General features: G+C 37.1%; 1 protein-coding gene across 4 annotated transcripts in view; it reads right to left on the bottom strand.

The window, feature by feature from the left end:
• Window positions 1-18,513, bottom strand: part of MAP2K4 (mitogen-activated protein kinase kinase 4) — a 123,454-nt gene that overhangs the window by 45,495 nt on the left and 59,446 nt on the right. For all 4 annotated transcript variants that reach the window (XR_008673003.2, XM_019013416.4, XM_055366913.2 and 1 more), the window contains 2 exons: window positions 16,936-17,110; window positions 2,806-2,925 (listed from right to left, as the gene is read on the bottom strand). Coding sequence is in view for 3 of the 4 variants with exons in the window: in XM_019013416.4 (XP_018868961.1) it covers window positions 2,806-2,925; window positions 16,936-17,110 (295 nt within the window). In the remaining variant the exon portion in view is untranslated. The remainder of the gene's footprint in view (window positions 1-2,805; window positions 2,926-16,935; window positions 17,111-18,513) is intronic.

Genomic DNA, 18,513 nt, shown 5'->3' with positions numbered 1-18,513 from the left:
ATATATATATATACATACACACATACTTTTTTTTTTTTTTTTGAGATGGAGTCTCGCTCTGTTGCCCAGGCTGGCAACTGCAGTGGCATGATCTTGGCTCACTGCAACCTCCGCCTCCTGGGTTCAAGCGATTCTTCTGCCTCAGCCTCCCAAGTAGCCAGGACTACAGGCATGTGCCATCACGCCTGGCTAATTTTTGTATTTTTAATAAAGATGCAGTGTCACCACATTGGCCAGGCTGGTCTCAGGCTCCTGACCTCGTGATCCGCCCACCTCGGCCTCCTGAAGTGCTGGGATTACAGGCTTGAGCCACCGTGCCCGGCCATTTTAATATTTTTAACCTTTGTAACTTCGGGAAATACACTTTTACTATTCACTCTTTAAAGGTGACTAATAAAAGTAACACTTTTATTGTAAAACTACGCTTTTATTGTAAAACTATTGAAAAACTATATTTTTATTGTAAAACATACTATTGTAGAAGTTGTTACTTTCTGTTTTCTAAAACTTTTATTATTCAGAAAGTACCTATTACAGATTGCATTCTAATTTGGGAGGAAAGTTCATGTTTCATCTACTTAGGTATTTTGTGTCTTTGTACAGCTTAACTGTGTAGTTCCTAAGCCTTCACCTTATCACACATCTTATCCTATCAAAAATCTTATTTAAAAAGCATATATATATCTTCATATCTGGACCACTTCGAATAAAATAGAAGGAACAGCAAGATTTCTGTCTCTGGAATCCCATCTCTGCCACTTGTTGGCTGTGTAACTTTTGTCAAACACACTAAATTTCACTTTCCTATCTGGAAAAAGGGGATAGATAATACCATCAAATCCCGAAGATTACTGGGAAGAAAACATGTGAAAACGACAAAGCATTCAACAGACGTTAGTGTTTACAGCTGCATATGTCAACTCCCTTCAACCTTTCTGAGACATAAAACCAAATGTGACTCAGCTATCCATGATAACAAAACCATGGGACTATTGTTCAGACACTACTCCAAGCTTCCGTGCTTTGTTTCCACATCTTTGTCAATCATGAATATGACTTACTCTGCTTTCTTTTCATACAATCAGACTCCCACACTATCAAGCCCAAGGCTAGGTATGTAAATGGTACTTGAATGATTAAATAAATGAACAAATGAAATAAATTGGTATATTCCAGCACCATGGAGGTGATTTAGGGTTCAGGTAGAGCTGGGGAAAGTCTATAGTGAAAACGAATACAGCACTGAAAAAGCTGACCACAGAATCTAGTTAGGAGAGAAAATCTAGTTCAGTCCCTAATTAACCATTGTTCTGCATATGGTGTGATGATTTAATGATTGTGAAGAAAAGTTCATAGTTGGGAATAAAGGGAGGAGGATATGGTAAGATTCTTGTGCAACATGAAGAAAGTTCCAAACATTTAGAATAACATTACATAATATTTAGGTCCAAGATATAGTCATGCACATGAATACATGACTGTATACTGATGTAACGGAATGCTGATGTGAAATGATGGAAGAAAATTGATAAATTCAGTATATCTGGTCATAAAAATGAATATTCTCATTATTAAAAAGTAAAGACAGGAATAGAAAGAAACTACATGAGTTGAGAATTAACAATTAGTGATTCAACAAAGAAATGGGCTCTGTCATGAAGTAGAATGTGTTGTTACTAGTTACCTAGTAAGAGCCCAGAAAAACAAACAAAAATTTCAGAATTAGGTTTAGAATTAACTAACCTCTAACATTGTTTCCAATTATAAGATTGCATATACTTCTACTCAGTGCTACATTCAGCCCTGTTTCAAAAATATATATTAATTTTAAAGCCAATAACAACAAAAACCCCAAGGATACACTCTATAATCCCATCCCAAAAAGAAGAGAGCAGGAGGGTTTTTCTTACCAGTTTATAACAACTCAGCTATTCATCCTAACATTTGCAAAATGAGAAAGGTATTTTTTTAGAGAGTATTTGAAATGCTTAGCAGTTCAGTTCAAGTCCTACTCAACTAAGTATCACAATTTTTGATGGCGGTCTAGGATACCATAATGTATTAATTCACTTACAGCTCCAGATCTACCCCTAGCCCAAACTCACTTCCACATTTTAGGCAACTAGATGACTGGAAATGAGTAAGTGGATTGAGAGCTGGAGGCAGAAATGATAACTCAAGTTGGGACACAAAATAACCAGAGGCCAAAAGAAGAAACATGATTATGAGACCAAGAAATTAGAGCTTTAGTTTCTACACAAAAATCTGGATAAGAGAATTAGAAAAAAATAATTTATATTGTAATTGTTAATTTCCACGTCTGATGGGTATACTTCAGGATTATGGGCAGGGACACATAAGTGTTTATATTAAATGCAGACATACACTTGATGACAGATGAGTAAAAGTTAAAATATAAAGTTGGCGGGGGGTGGGGGGGGGGGGCGTTGCTCTAGGCCCAATGAAAATCTAAAACTATAGCAAAAGTGCTGATATTTAGAAGTCAGCTGATTTTTCAGGTTCTTAAAGAACAGAAAATATTTGTATGAGATTTACAAATGACAGCCACCAATGCTAAAATACACACACACACACACACACACAAAGACACGTGTGATTCACCCCTAACCCACCACCGCAAAAAGAGTCAGAAGTTAATATGTAGATTATCATGGTTAAACACTAAGATACTGAGATATTAACTTATTACTAATGTATGGCATTTAAGAATAGAATCGAATCCTGCCATCTTCATTTGTCCCAATTAGATATTCATTAGTCAGCTAAAACCCAGTTTATTCCTACCTCTCTGAAGAGTGCACCATAAAACTGAACAATGTATGGGCAATCACTACTCCGCATTACTACATCCAAATCCATAAGAAGTTGTTTTTGTTCTTTTTCATCCACTGTTGACCGAATTCTCTGGAAAAGAATGACAAAAGACGTCAAAAAAAAAAAAAATTTTTGTCAAAAACACCAATAATTTTTAGTCTCATGGTAGAGAAAAACCATTACAAGACTAAAAATTACCAAGCAAACTTCACAAATACCAGATATGAAAATTATCATCTTTCCTTATACTTCACAAGAATTACTTTAATCACAGAAAGTTTAACAAACAGCACTTAGAAATCCTTTAAAGGAGACAGGGCAATTTAACCATGAGCATTTACTAATAATGTTGGGAGTTATGCAACAAAGCTCTTAGGCAGTAAAAATTAACCCCCACATGCAAATATAAAGAAAATGATAATGAGTTTTAACAGTTTCATACGAATAATTATAGGTAGCTGTATACATACTTTTAATCACCGTTTCAAAATTGTATGCAATCTAGGCATTCAATGCAAGAACATCCCTCTTCACTCATTCACTCATGAGGACACCCATACCACAGTGTCCTCATTCATAAAGACGGGAAATAGTCCAGAACCGGATAAAGTGAATACTAGTATAGGGGCAGTGCACCAGGCAAGAATCCAGGTCTCCAAAATCCTAGATTGGGACTCTGTCCTTTAACTGCACTTTCTATATATTAAAAACAAAAAGTTCTACCTGACTCTCCAACCCATGAGTCAGCATGTAGGGCAGCATAAACCTGTGGAAGAAAACCTAAAAATGAGGAAACAGAGGGCTCTTGTTGTCTATTCCTAAGATGCTAAAGCGCTCCTCCATATACTGCAGACCATGGATATATTCCTAACCAAGCTGTACAACAATTTCTTTGCACATTTCTAAGAGACTGCCAGAAAACATTAAGTACCCCACCTCCCACCTCTTATTCAGCAACAGTATAGAACACAGAGGTGTTGGGAGGGACAATATAGGAAAGAATCATGTTCAGAAATTATAAAAAATTAATAATAAAATTATAGTTTAACATCAAAGCATGCAAACAACTTCTGTTCTCATAAAAAAGTTCACAATGTCACATCACGCCACTGTGTACAATACATAGTATGTACTTACAAGGCAAGTTAGTATCAAAAAATACACAAGGTGGCATTTTGTCTTCCAAAGACTTCGAGGTATCTGTCAAATGTTCTTGAAAGGGATGAAGGCAGTCAATTAAATTCTTGAGCCCATTTTACAGAAAAGAAGCCAGAGGCACAAAGAGATATAAAAGATGTATTTCATGTGACATGAGAATAAACAGTTGTTTAAGGAACAGAAGTAGGTTCTCTCAGTTTCATTTTTGAGGAATTCCATATATTCCAAACAAATTTAATTTTGCTACTTAAAATTTACAGCTTGCTACCTAATTTCATAAGCAAATAAAATTTATTAACTGGCATCTATGTTACAGACACAGATTTACCTACAACTTTTATATTAAATATCAATGCTCAGACAAACAAGGACTAAAGTAAGAATGAAAAATGGAAACAAAATAAGACTAGTTCTATTAATGTTAAGGAAAGTTTCCCTTCTTTCTCATTTTGATTATTTTCATAGTTTATGGATTAATAATCTTACTTTTAAATCAACTTCAGCATGTTTGCTCAGAAAGGATATTTTTAAAAGTCAAAATAGCCCAGAGATGTGATCTGTATTTGTTCAAAGCATGATGTAATAATTTTTGTAAATATTTTACCTTTATACCTGTTTTTTAAAAAATAACTCTAAAAGTGTAGCTGTGAAAATGCTAATTCAGGAAGGTAATTATTTATAAAAGAATCTTAATAATCCTATATATCTAAATTTAAAACAGACGAAGAGTTGTTTAATATTAGAGACAAGTAGAGAAGAAAAATCAAATAACCCTTTGGTTGGGGAAGATTTCTACCTAACTCTCACTATTAAAAGGTGTTAACAAATGTATTTTTTTCTATTTTTACTAGTATGAATATATTGGCAAATGGATATACACTAACACACATAAACTACTATTTTTAAAAGGTGTCCTCTTTACTAGTTTATCTTTTGTTTCACAAAACTGGTTGTGTGGTATGCTAAATACACATTTGTACAAATATTTATATTTCAACTAGGAAGATATTACAGTCAAAACCTCAACAGTTATCATCAATAACTGACTTTTGGGAGCGAGCCCGTGTCCAAAAACCCTACTGTAGCTACAGAAAGGATATATGGACTACATGATCTAAAGGCCTAACTGAAGTTCCAACATCTTACTGATACCTAACACTGAGACAATCTCTGACAGAATTGTTACTAACCAGAATGTAGAGAGTTCCTAGCACAGCTCTATCTTTGAGATCATCAGCACTGGCAGGAAAACCTATTCATCTGTAAGTATTCTTTAATGTCACTTCTAGTACAAAATAGAACACAGAGCAGCTGAATGGCCTACTAGTCTAACATGAAATTGATTGTGCTTTTCAATAGATCAACACCTCCCCATATTCTCTGAACATTTTGTCTAAGTATCTGGCAGTAGGTAGAAAAGTAGCTGCTGGTATTGCATCTGAATTGTTTGGAATTGAACAAGTACAGCTAACTCTTTTTTTTTGAGACGGAGTCTTGCTCTTTCGCCCAGGCCGGAGTGCAGTGGCACGATCTCGGCTCACTGCAAGCTCCTCCTCCTGGGTTGACGCCATTCTTCTGCCTCAGCCTCCCGAGTAGCTGGGACTACAGGCGCCCGCCACCGCTCCTGGCTAATTTTTTGTATTTTTAGTAGAGACGGGGTTTCACCGTGTTAACCAGGATAGTCTCGATCTCCTGACCTCGTGATCCGCCTGCCTCGGCCTCCCAAAGTGCTGGGATTACAGGCGTGAGCCACTGTGCCCGATCTGCTAACTCTTAATTATACTAATGTTTTAGGGTTGAACTGTAACATTTATCATATGTGAGCAATTAATAAACTATTTCAAAAGGCCTAAAGGACCCCAAAAGGGGATCAACTACAAACACATGCCTATAATAGCAGTAACTTCAAATTAGTGATTTTAATAACTCAATAAATAACTCAAGTAGAATACATAATGACAATCAACAATTCAAATTAGAGAATACTTAAGAGACTAAAGCTACTACCAAGAAAGTTTTTCTAATGAACCATCAAAACAATATCTATGGGAAAGACTTCTACATTTGAATCAAGTGAGTCCAGGATCTTCTAACATTAAAGGAGCATAACTACCTAAAAATTGAACATCAATAAGAACAAACTTCTCTTCCCTTCATAAAGCTGTCCTTAAGAGCACAGAAAAATGGAAGTAACAAGGTGACACCAATTATATGACTTGAAATCCTCATAATCACAATGTTCAGAAGCAACAACCATTGATAAAAAACTTTGAATAGCAGGAAAATTTCATTTATTTATATAAATTTAAAAGTTAGATAAGGCTGTTTACTTGAGCTCAGCAAACCTTTTTTTCCCTGGCAGTAAATAGTAGAATGAAAACTACAGGAAACCATAAAATACTTAAGAAAATCAACTCAAGAACATTAAGTTTTTAATATTATTTTCAAAATCATTCTTTTTCATTATGGGGTTACTGAGCTCTTTTACTTAACACTACTTTACTAACTTAGCTTAAGTTATTACACGCTTCCAGGACAAATTAAATTGTGTTTCTTGAAAAAGAATCCACATCTCTTTCCCAATAATAAAAAGTATTTTCAGATTATTTCAAGTTTTACTTTATTTGGAATATAACATAAAGAAAACATTGAAAATCAAAACAAAAAGTACCACTCTACATATATAAGTAGTTTTCTATAGTAAAGAAATTTATAAACTTGAAGTTAATTTTTTTAAATTGGTGTCCAAATCTGTATTCAAGGTTGCGTATAAGCCCAATAAAGCAGGTAAATGCCAATAAAAACAGCAGGTAGATACAGGTCAGAAATGCCAACATCACTCCAATTGAGAGTCACTTAGAGACACAGGAAAAAAAGATTACATTCCCAGTTCTCTGGCTTTAAGACTATTAATATTATGCATGGTTCTTGTCCAACTAAAAAAAAATTCCAAAGAGCTTATTTTTTCTAAAACTGTCAGTCCAACTCATGCCATTGGTTGGATCAGCCACAAATTTAGTTGTTGGGAGTTCTGTATGGATTAGGCCGCGGTAATAGAAAGTTAACAAGTCCCATAGGACAAGCTAAAAATGTTCAGTTACAAATGATCCCCTTGTCCTCTACTCCATCTCGTCACAAAACACAGCAACATCCACTTGGTGAACAGTCCCAATCATATAGAAATGTTCCAACTTCCAAGTTGTTGAAAGGCTGCTTTCCTTCTTTTCGTGCAACATGGCACCTGGAAGTCATTGGTAGATTTAAACGTTGACAGCTTATAACATCTATTGACCAAAATCTTGAATAATATTTAGCCTCATGTGGAATGCCTCCATTTTTAACAACTTGAATTTAAAGTATAAATAACTCTTTTACTGATACTGAAGAACAATGTAAATGTGGTGCTGTTCTAGGTGTCCTCCAACTTTACACTGAGATCTCCAGGGGAGCTCTCTCTTCACAGTGACACAATTCTCCAGCCTCATATCCAAACCCTACCAAATCCATCTCTCACATACAATTTGTTGGTGCTCATCAGGGATGAATGACTAGCAATAAAACTAACATCGGTAAGTATGAAAAACTTTAAAGCAGACTATGACACATTGTTATCATGAAAAGGGACAAGAGGAACGAATAAAACTAAACTCGCTTAAGGACTGGAGTGGAAGAGCAAAGAAAAAGAAGCAAATAAGAGGATGGACAGAAACAGGCAGTATATACTGTCAAGGAAAACTAATTTATTCCCTTCTTACTCAGATATTATGCCTCAATCCCATCATAATGGTGACTTTTTGTTTGTTTGTTTGTTTGTTTCCCTTCATTTTCTAAATTTGTTTTCATGGGTGGGAAGAGACAGGAAGAAGGGATAGTGGGAAAGCGCATGATGATGAAGTGATTGCTATTAAGGGGTAAGGTTAGGAAGACTCAAATGTGGCAAAGGAAGGCAGGCTGACAACGCAAAGGCTAAGGATGGAGTTGCAGACGAGGCAAAATAAAGGCTCACGTTGTAGTTCCTAAGAAGCAGGTCACCAAGTAGCATTGTGCCTAGATGCTCAATAAATACCTGGCTGATTCTGATAGTGGTCCTTGCCAGTCACCCTGATTCAGAGTTAACCCTTACATCTCCATGTTAGGGTGCTCAAAGGTATCTCAGTTACTAGAGAAGTCAGCACACACCTTATCCCAAAGCACCAGGGCCTGCCTTGAAATGACCCATTCTGTGACTGCTGGTGTCCTGATGTGACAACTACTGATTCTCCCAAATAACCCAGTTTTCCTTCCTACCAAGTCAAGCTCTTGAACAATGTATGTGAAGAGGCACTCTGGGTTACCTGATCCCATTCCTGCATGGAGAAAGGGAAAATAATAGGTCATTATATACTCAAAAGACTCAAGAGTAAAAAAGGATTGGATGACAAGTCATATATGCACTTCATAAACAGAAGTTCTACAGAGGACATGACAGATGTCAGTTCCTAGGATCTGAACATTCTAGGCAAAAAGGATATGAGTCATCAGCAAACATGTAAGGAATCAAGAACGGAGGAGTCCAGAAAATGACTTTAGAAAGCAGTGGTGCCACAGACACACTTGAAAACAGCAACATTATCAAATAAACTTACAAGATGGCTATCAATTCTAACTGACGCTATTTTTGTTTTGTTTTGAAATGGAGACAATGCATGGAGGAATGAGATGTGAGGAGCATAAGAAATGGGAAAACTGACATGGAAGGACATGACCATCAGTCCTGGCAGATCTCTAAATTCTCACATGACAAATTCTTGTCAGGTGTTTGTATGGCTCAGCTGAGTGTCCGAGAGGGCAGTATAAAAAGACAGTAAGAGCAGAGTAGGAGATACATCTCCCTGCTGCACAGGTACACCTGTAGCTGCTTAGAGAAGTTAGGAATAGGCAGAGTATTCCAAAGTAAAAGACAGGTGAGTTCCTGGATCAGAAATTAGGACTCAGACACAACGAAACTCAGCAAGGTGACGAATTCAATCATTAGAGGAAATCAGTGTAGGGCTTTAGAGATTCTTCCAGGCACCAATTAAAACAAATAGACACAAGATAAAATAATGCAAGCTACTAGTAATTTGGCCATTAGCAAGGCAAAGCATCATTTCCAATTTACCACCAACCAAAATCAGAATACCAGAAGGCATTTACTCTTCAGCAATCTATGTGGAATCTGCTATAACTAGGTTAGCTAAAGCCAATACTTCAGTGCAGGGGGCTTGTTCCCCTACATAAGCACCTACTATCATCTAAGGTTACCAAAAGAATCTGTATTCCAGGCCAGGCAGGGTGGCCCCCGCCTGTAATCCCAGCACTTTAGGAGGCCGAGGCAGGTGGATCAGGAGGTCAGGAGATCGAAACCATCCTGGCTAACACAGTGAAAGCCCGTCTCTACTAAAAGTACAAAAAAATTAGCCAGGCGTGGTGGCGTGCACCTGTAGTCCCAGCTGCTGGGGAGGCTGAGGTAGGCGAATGGCGTGAACCCGGGAGGCGGAGCTTGCAGTGAGCCAAGATCACGCCACTGCACTCCAGCCTGGGTGACAGAGCAAGACTCCGTCTCAAAAAAAAAAAAAAAAAAAAAAAAAGATTCTGTATTCTGTATTTCAAGTAATTGCCAATTGTCCTGTCCAATTATATGATGGCTAAAACCACCACACCCAAGACAAGAAGCAAATCGAAAGCTCCCTATGATGACAGTTGTCCACCTTTTGTACCAGGTAGATATTAGTAAATATTTAATTACCCATGCAGAAATCCTAGAACTAGTACATGAGCAAACACAGCACATGGGACCTCCTCTCCACAGAAAATAAAGAGTGATATAGCAAACGTTCAGCATTAAAAATCAAAAGAAGAAAAGAACAAAGATTATCTTAATTAATCTTTTAGATATTATATATAATTTAATATAATATATATTATATATAATTTATATATTTAATATTGTATAATATTTAATATTATATTTAATATTTAATATATTTAATATATAATATTATATGTAATATATATAATTTATATATAATATTATATGTAATATATATAATTTATATATAATATTACAACACAGTTGTAATATTTTGAAAACGCATCCAGTTTCTGTGATCTACAAACACCAATACTGCTATGCCATAAACATACCCTTCATTGTTCATTAAGTAATCCTTGCTAAAGATCCCTCTTAAGGTTACTGTCTATAAATAAAATGTGAAGGAGAATCCACTGCTAGTCAATGATTGACATCAGATCAACCAAAGTCAGTGATGTAGAGGACAGGAGAGCAAGGATCACACTCCTCCAGTGTCCCTACTATTCTGAGCCCTACAAATATGCTGCTTTCCCAGCAAAAATGTCCAGAACTCAGTTGTAATACAAAGTTGGAAAATCCTAGAAACCAAAGTTGGAAAATCCTAGAAACCATAGCAGCACATCAATATCCTATCACCTTCCTCTGGGCTGCAGAAAATCTTGGGTATTCTGATTTTCCTAATTTGTGGTACGAGTTCCTCCTTATCAGCCAGAGTCTTCTAAATAGATCACACACGAAAATGGCCATGATATCTCACAAAGCCATCATTAATAAGGTCAAAGCAGATGGCAACATTAACCAAAACAAACAGTAAAAGAAGCAAGCAAATTATCTAGAATGCTGATCACAGATGTAAATCTTTCTTTCCTGTGAAAAAATAAGTGTCTGTTAAGTCAATTATTTTAAATTGTGAAAGCATATATGATTTTACTACGGGCAGAAGAATGCTAATTCTTAATTGCAAAAATCATTCAAGTCTTTTAAAATCAATTTAATAAACTCTCAGTTGTATCTTAGCCCCATTAATTAATTAATTAATTAATAGTAATATCCCATTCTTCTCACTGGGGATACTGAGATCCACTTAATTCCTTTTACCTTACCTTCTGCTACGTATTATCAGAGCACCTGGGAGTTCAGTTCCAAAAGCATGTGTTATATTACATTATGGGAAGAGCTGCCCCGAGGACCAAGTTAATGGAACAAGTTTGACATGCCTTGGTAAGAGTGGTATCATCTTCTTCCTCTTTACTAACCACATCATCCACATTTAAAGAAACAATGTCAATCTTAGCACTGAAAGTTTTAAGGGTCTGAAGACCATAAATGACAGATCATCATTTCAGTACTTACGACAATAAAGTGAGGTAACAGTAGAAATCTGACATATACAACAAATTTCAGAGGCATAGCCATAAGATGACAAAGAATGATAGAAAATATGCAGGAAATATACCACATACTGGTTCAAATGACACCCACGCAGAGTGAGGTATGGTAAGACAGGTTTTTGGCTGGGCGTGGTAGCTCTCACCTGTAATCCCAGCACTTTTGGGAGGCTGAGGCAGGCAGATCACCTGAGGTCGTCAGTAGTTCAAGACCAGCCTAGCCAACATGGTGAAACCCCGCCTCTACTAATGATACAAAAATTGGCCGGGTGTGGTGGTACGTGCCTTTAGTCCCAGCTACTTGGGAGGCTGAGGCAGGAGAATCGCTTGAACCCAGGAGGCAGAGGTTGCAGTGAGCCAAGATTGTGCCACTGCACTCCAGCCTGGGCGACGCAGTGAAACTGTCTCAAAAACAAAACAAAACAAAAAAAAAAAAAAAAAGGTTTTTCTCCAGATAACTATGTAAACTGGGATTTAGTCCAATGTCAAAATTCATTCAGTTTAACCAAGTGATGGTAGAAGGTTTCAGAAACCAGATCTCTAGAATGTTCAAAAACACATAATGATTGACTAAAATTCACCTAGAGCAACTATTTCCAAACTGTCTTAATTGTACCCCTATTAATTCCTCGGAGCTGGTGCCCCAAGGGCTTCCAATATGGCTACAGGTGGAGTCTCTACTTCCCACCCTCACATAACCCCGAACAGTACTGATTTTGGCTGTTTTATTTCTTGGGTTGCACATACAATTCTGTTAATGGAACAAACCCACAGTCTGAAAAACATTAACTTGGAGTGACAGCAAAACAAACACACATGTATACTGGGAATTCCAACCCCATCTACATAAGCAACCTGAGTTCAAAATCAAGGCTGCCTAGAGGCCAGCCCTGCCACACCCCTTGAATATGTCTCCTCCTGGAAATGCTCTACTTACACTTTTCATATGACCACCACAGCTTTTAAGCAATATTAGGAAGCATAAAAGAATACAGCTCAATCACAGATGCCTTAAGTAAGTCACATGATCTGACTGAACGACGGCCTAAGATATTAGACTACAGTCTCAATTCTAAACAAAAGAGCCATGACATCTGCATCCCATAGGTGATTTGGATAATCAAATATGATCACTGCGGCCCTTTGGAAGTGAATAAAATGGCCTAACAAAGCACTCTATGCCATCAAAAAGGAACTTTTCCAATTGAAGGCCATCCCAGTATCATTCTAGTCCTTTCAGAACATGCAAGACCAATGTTTAAACACTAAAATGAACCTCCTCAAATCATTATTCATCATTATAATCCCCACTGAAATAATTTGGTAATGGAACTTTTGACAGAAGTGGCATGGTCTCTCCAGTGGCAGGAAAACAAGCCAAGCCACACTTTTCTGATACCTGACTTCCCATACTCGCCATACTATCTACACCAGGGAGGCCTACCCAACCAGCAGATTAAAGTTCCGTTCTACTCAGGGAACAGCTGAGCTGTGGGCTGCTGATACTGTCAGCAGAGGGCTCTAGTCCTTACTATCAAGCATCAGGATTAGGCTGGGTATCAATCCCAGGTCAAGGACACTGAAGTCAAAATCCAAATAATCAAGGAGAGGCAGGATTGCAGGAATCAAAATCAGGTTAACAGGCCAGAATCAGCAAGACTCACATCAATGAAACAGTAGAGTTGAAAGGGTAGAGTTGAGGTTCAAAAGAACAAGACAAGTTAGGCAGATCTCCAACAGAAAGAAAACACTTGAAACTCTTGCATACCAGGTCACATTGCTAACTCAGTCCGGCCTATGCACCCACCCTCAAACAACAGATCTGTTTTTCCTGATTAACCCAGATAATTTCTCAAGCAGAAGACTGAAAAGTCACCATAATGATCCACAATGACAAATTTAACATGACACATTCTTATTCCCACCTACCTGCTCAATATTATTCAGTTCTTCAATGAGATGACAGCTTTATTACAGTATTAACCCTTCACACAACAATTCAGATTCCACTGCCTGCCATCATCTTTAGTGACAGGTACTTCAGTCCTTATATTCCCTCTCATTTTCATTCTTACTTTTTCACGTTTCTTTGGTTTTTCGCACATATTCTACAAACATGAAAAGGGCATGCATACCTTCAAGAAGTCAATCTGGACATGAGTCTGCTAGAAAACAACAGGGAAGCTAGTACTCTAGGCATGCAGGATTTTTTACACTGCAGGCAGAGTCAGGTGGAGAATATACTGTCAGGCATCAGAGGCTTACAGTCATTCTTCCCTCTGTCAGCCATCTGAGCTTGTAAGCCCATGGTCTAAGCTGTGACATTTCATTTACTCTTTCTCTTTTCTCCTGTGTCCCTAGATTTTCTGTGGCATCCTGATTCTGACTGATGATGCTAGGTGTTTCTCCCAGATCTGAATTACCCTAGCTCAGAAACCTAATCCTAACTGCCTCTTCAAACATTTGGTCTGAACTCTGGGCTTTACCCCGCTACATTTAACCAGAGAGCTGGTTAACATATAGATGAGGTACTCCTCATCTATATGTTAACTGATGTGTTGTATTGCCATCCTCTCCCATTCCCACCTGCCAGAGAGCTGAGCAGGCTCCTACTTTATGTAGAGGACAGTGACTGTTCATGTCTAACGTTTTCATTCAGTGGTTACCCCACCACCGTGCAAAACAGGACACTAAATAAATGTTATTTGTAAAGGATACTGATCACAGTCAGAAGTAAATCCCTGGTAAGAGTTGAAGGTTGTTCTCCCTGAGCTTTAAGAAACCCCAGAGGCAACACTGGCTTTGCCCTAGGCAGCCCTAAGACTAGTCATTCAGGCACAAGTATACAAATTACTCCCACTCACAGGAGAGCAAGACCCTTTTCCCAAGCATGTGCAATTAAAACTAAAGGGTAAACCATGTTCACATCTTAGGTCCTAATGCAGAAACTCACCGATAGCTTGGGAGACTGTCCTCAAACCAAACATCAAAAAATTGTTTTAAGTATAACTCTTACAATGTTACCTCACTAAATCTGATTATATCAAAACTGATTTTTAGATTAAGTCTTTGGGGTAATTACCTCTGGTTACTAAGAAGTCACCTTTTTCAAATATTTCTTATATATGGCAAAATAAATTTGGGGAAGGAATTCCTCAGAACTAAAAATGAGGAATAATACAAAGAAAAAAATCAAGCTAATATCACAGTTCACTTTTCTACAGATATTGCAAGTAAATCTTAAGGATCATTTCCAGCTTAACATCTAATAATGCAATCCTTCTTTATTCTCAAAGTGCGCACAGAGTTACTTCAAGCATGTTTCTCATTTCACCAACAGCAATGGAAAGCTCTCAGCTGTGTGAACCACCGTCTCATGGTTCCTTTAAAACTGTAAAGTCTCAAATCAAACTCGTCCTTAATCATACATTGATTCTGTATATTTGTGCCTGTCAATCCAGTCAATGTACCTAAATGAGGAATGAATGAACTCTCTCAAGTGTGATGAAAGACTATTCTTCTTTGAAGAAACCAATAATAAATGCATTCTTTAATTCAGAGATGGCATACATCAGTCATCAATTGGTATCAAATTTTAATGCATATTAATGCAAAAACACTTATTCTTCCAGTATTAATGAAGTCATGGAATCCAAAGGTACTCCTCAACTATATGTTAATTGATGTGTTGTACTGCCATCCTCTCCCATCCCCAACTGCTATGCTTGTTCAAGAATTCGAGATGGTAAACGAAGCTAGGTAGTACCATGTGGTGGGTATACATGTGACAGCAACCAGTTTGTAGGTCTCATGACTGCCTTGAAAGTTCTTCAAGTACAGCTGGGATTTTTAATAGCATCCCAACTGGAACTGTCACAGTAGCCAGTAGCCACTGATAATGTAACATTACAAATGATGGACAACAATTTCCTATTTTCATTCTTGAATTCCTACAAAACTTGAGTAAGCATTATACAACCCAAAATATTATCAAATTAATCAGTGAGAAAAACTTTTAAGTGTCAAAAGGAAGTACCCTCTTTACCTTTATGACCTTTTTAACAATGGCTAAAATCAATCCGTATTACTAAAATGGTTAATAATGTTCATCAACAAAGTTGAAGCACACATAACACAAACTGTAAAAAGCAGGAAATAATTTTTTAAAATTACTTTCCCTAGTACCTGAAAGAAAAGTTTACAACTTTAACTATATAGGAAACCTTTCCCTTAAGATCCAGCCAACTAAAACTGGATGTCACACACAGGTAGCACAAAAGGACAACACAACATTCATCCAGGAGTCTAAATAAAATGACTCTTTCCACTTACACTGCAGTGGCACAAAACAGGAATACAGAAATCATTTCACATTCCAATAAAACATTTTATTTTAACACATAATGCAGAGTTCTTCACCTGTGCATCTTTAGAGGTCTACGGTTTGTATACAAAATGTTGTGTATATACATCTGTCTATGAAAAGTCTATAGTTCTCACCACATTTTAAAAATACAGCCAAAAACAATGTTAGGAACCCACAGAGAGAATCATAAAAATTTTCCCTACCACTAATTTAACATTACTTTCATATGACCCAGCAAAAAGAAATGCTCAACAGTGAAGGATACTAAAATAGTTACAGTAAGGTTTGGCTCACAACAGACTTCCACACAGAAAGCATTTTATTTTAATTTAAATTCATTCTCAAATGTCAAGAAAAAACTAAGGACTCTTATCAACCACTCTGACAAACTCTCAAAATAGGACACTAATAGGAAGATGATTAGCTTGGACTATATGCAAATCCATTCTGAATTCTTGTAAACTGAAACATTTTTGTTCCCATAGGAATTTTAAGCTCAGAGAGGGTATGGCCACAGCTAGCTTTTTTTCCTTTGTTTTTGCAAGTTGTTCCCCCTGTTGCTGATTTTCCTGAAATATCTTACATACAGCAAAGATTTGTTAAACATCTAAACAAACAAATGAATAAATTACAATTACATGAAACTAGGAGTCAGATGGAAACCACCAGTTCTTTACAGGTACCAGCATAAGCTTGCCAGGTATTGTGTATGGATCAAATCTCTGTTTCTGGCCATTTTTTTTTTTAATGAACATATTAAGTGGCATGACACAGTAAGGACAAAATGTGACATTATCACAAGGTATGCATTTCAGTACAACTTTAAAACCAGGGAACAGGGCAGTACTGAGTAGAGATGAAATAAACAAACAGAAGCCGAGCCGGTCAGGACCGAGTAAGGTTGAGGTTAGTGGCAACAGCATGTGCGTGGTTTCCAGGAAACCTTCAGTAAGACTGCTGTTAGCCCTAGCCCCGCACCTTGCCCAACCCAGTGTGCTGCGTCTTCTTCCAGCTCCCGCCTGGCTCAGTGCAGCACTGCCCTGCTCCCAGGGGTGCAGCCGCCCAGCCTGAACTCACCTTGGCAGTAGAAGGGCCTGAAGTTTAAAACATGTTAATGCATCATGCCAAAAATGCAATCAACATGCACACTTCATACACTCATGTTTCCAAAGAGATAGAAAATGTGCCACCAATAAGAAACCTCTACACAGAACACCCTCAAAGGAGTTGGAGAAACAATTTTTTAAACACCCACATTTACCACAAAAGTAGGAACACAACAACAGTGGTATTACTGCACCATGAAATTTCACCTAATGGATTAAAGTACCAAAAATAATCATGGCATCACCTACTTTAACTGCCATTATTTGCCCACTTGGTTTGTGGACCATTTTGTTGACAGAACCATAAGCTCCTCGTCCAATTTCTCCAAGGTCTTTCAAGTCCTCTGCAGTGAAATCCCAGTGTTGTTCAGGGGAGATCTTCAGTTTTCCTGATGACTCAATGCTGTGTGTTCTCAGTCTCTCTCTGTTAAAATATTGGGAAGCAATTTTTCCACATTTTAAATAGGTTTTAACTTTTTTCTTTTAGTACTGATTAATGTGTGGGAAAAATGTTTTCTAAATTACTAAAATAGTCTGACCTCCAGGTTTTTGAAGTTTTTCATTTGTGTCATCCTGGTTTTTCACACACTGGATTAAGAATGATCTAGATTTAGGTAGTCAATAGACACAGCTTCAATGGGATTCATAAAAACAAATTGCCAAGAAGATTTTTTAAAATTCCCATTTATTGATTAAACTAATTCTGCAGATCAGTTTTCATTTCTAAATATAAGATCTTATTCAAACTTGGATGATGATTTATCCAAACAGCATTATCAAGTCAGAATCCCAAGAGCTGCAAACCTTATTGCGAAAAAGTTCTTACCCTATCTTACCCAACATTAGTTATTCCAGTGCCTCAGTCTTCAGTTAGTACAACTATTCCCAAGGTTTGCTGTACCTTACAATCACCTGGGGGAGATTTTAAAAATCTCAATGCCCAGGTATCATCCCATAGCAATTAAATCTGAATTATCCAGGGACAGGAGTCAGAAAACAGTATTTTTAAAGACCCCCAGATGATTCCAGTAATGTTTGGGAACTAGTGCCTTAGTATACTGTCCTGTTCTTGTTAATACCATCCTGAGGTGGGAGAACAGTTAACTGAATAGCTAGCTGGCTCTAAGAGGAAAATTGCCATGTGCTATTCAAAATTGAAATTTTCAGCCCTCGTTCGATAAAGCAATGGGATAAAAAATGAGTGGCTCGTAGACAAAAGAGCTCACTCATTACATATTTCCATTAAATAAAAAATCATCTCCAAAATCTCAACCTGGAGATCAAAGTATTAACAACTTCTAACCATGCTTTGTAAAAAAGTAAATCCAATGAAAAATGTAAAATCAGTCTGTTTCTCTCTCTTGCTCTCTCTCACACACACACCAAACCCCAATGTGTCGGAACAAACTATCAACCATACACACAACGAAAGAATTCATCAAATATCAACTACATTTTTCAGTTTCATACTAAATGATTAGGATCTCTTTTAAACTCTGATCCTATGATGCAAACAAGCAAAGTTTATGTGCTTGGTCATTATTTTTCTTCTTCCAAAATTTAGGAATGTTTTCTCCAATTAGTAGAATGGTTTTCTGTAGCAACTTTTAAGGTTCCCAAAAAACTTAGAACTTTAAAATCTACCCCCACCCTGAGAATAATCGTATGTACTAATATTAAGGTTCAAAGTTACACTACAAAGATTCATACACTTGGTCTAAATAACAATTTACTAAATCAGTGTTCCAAATAACAGACTTTCAAATCATACTAAGTGATAAGCTTTCATTCATACAAGTGCTTTTCAGTTCAAAGTCCTTTCACCCA

The sequence above is a fragment of the Gorilla gorilla genome, chromosome 19, assembly GCF_029281585.2.
Source record: "Gorilla gorilla gorilla isolate KB3781 chromosome 19, NHGRI_mGorGor1-v2.1_pri, whole genome shotgun sequence".
Lineage (NCBI taxonomy): Eukaryota > Metazoa > Chordata > Mammalia > Primates > Hominidae > Gorilla > Gorilla gorilla.
Note: the sequence above shows the minus strand (reverse complement) of the source record. Positions and strands in the feature narration are given on the sequence as shown.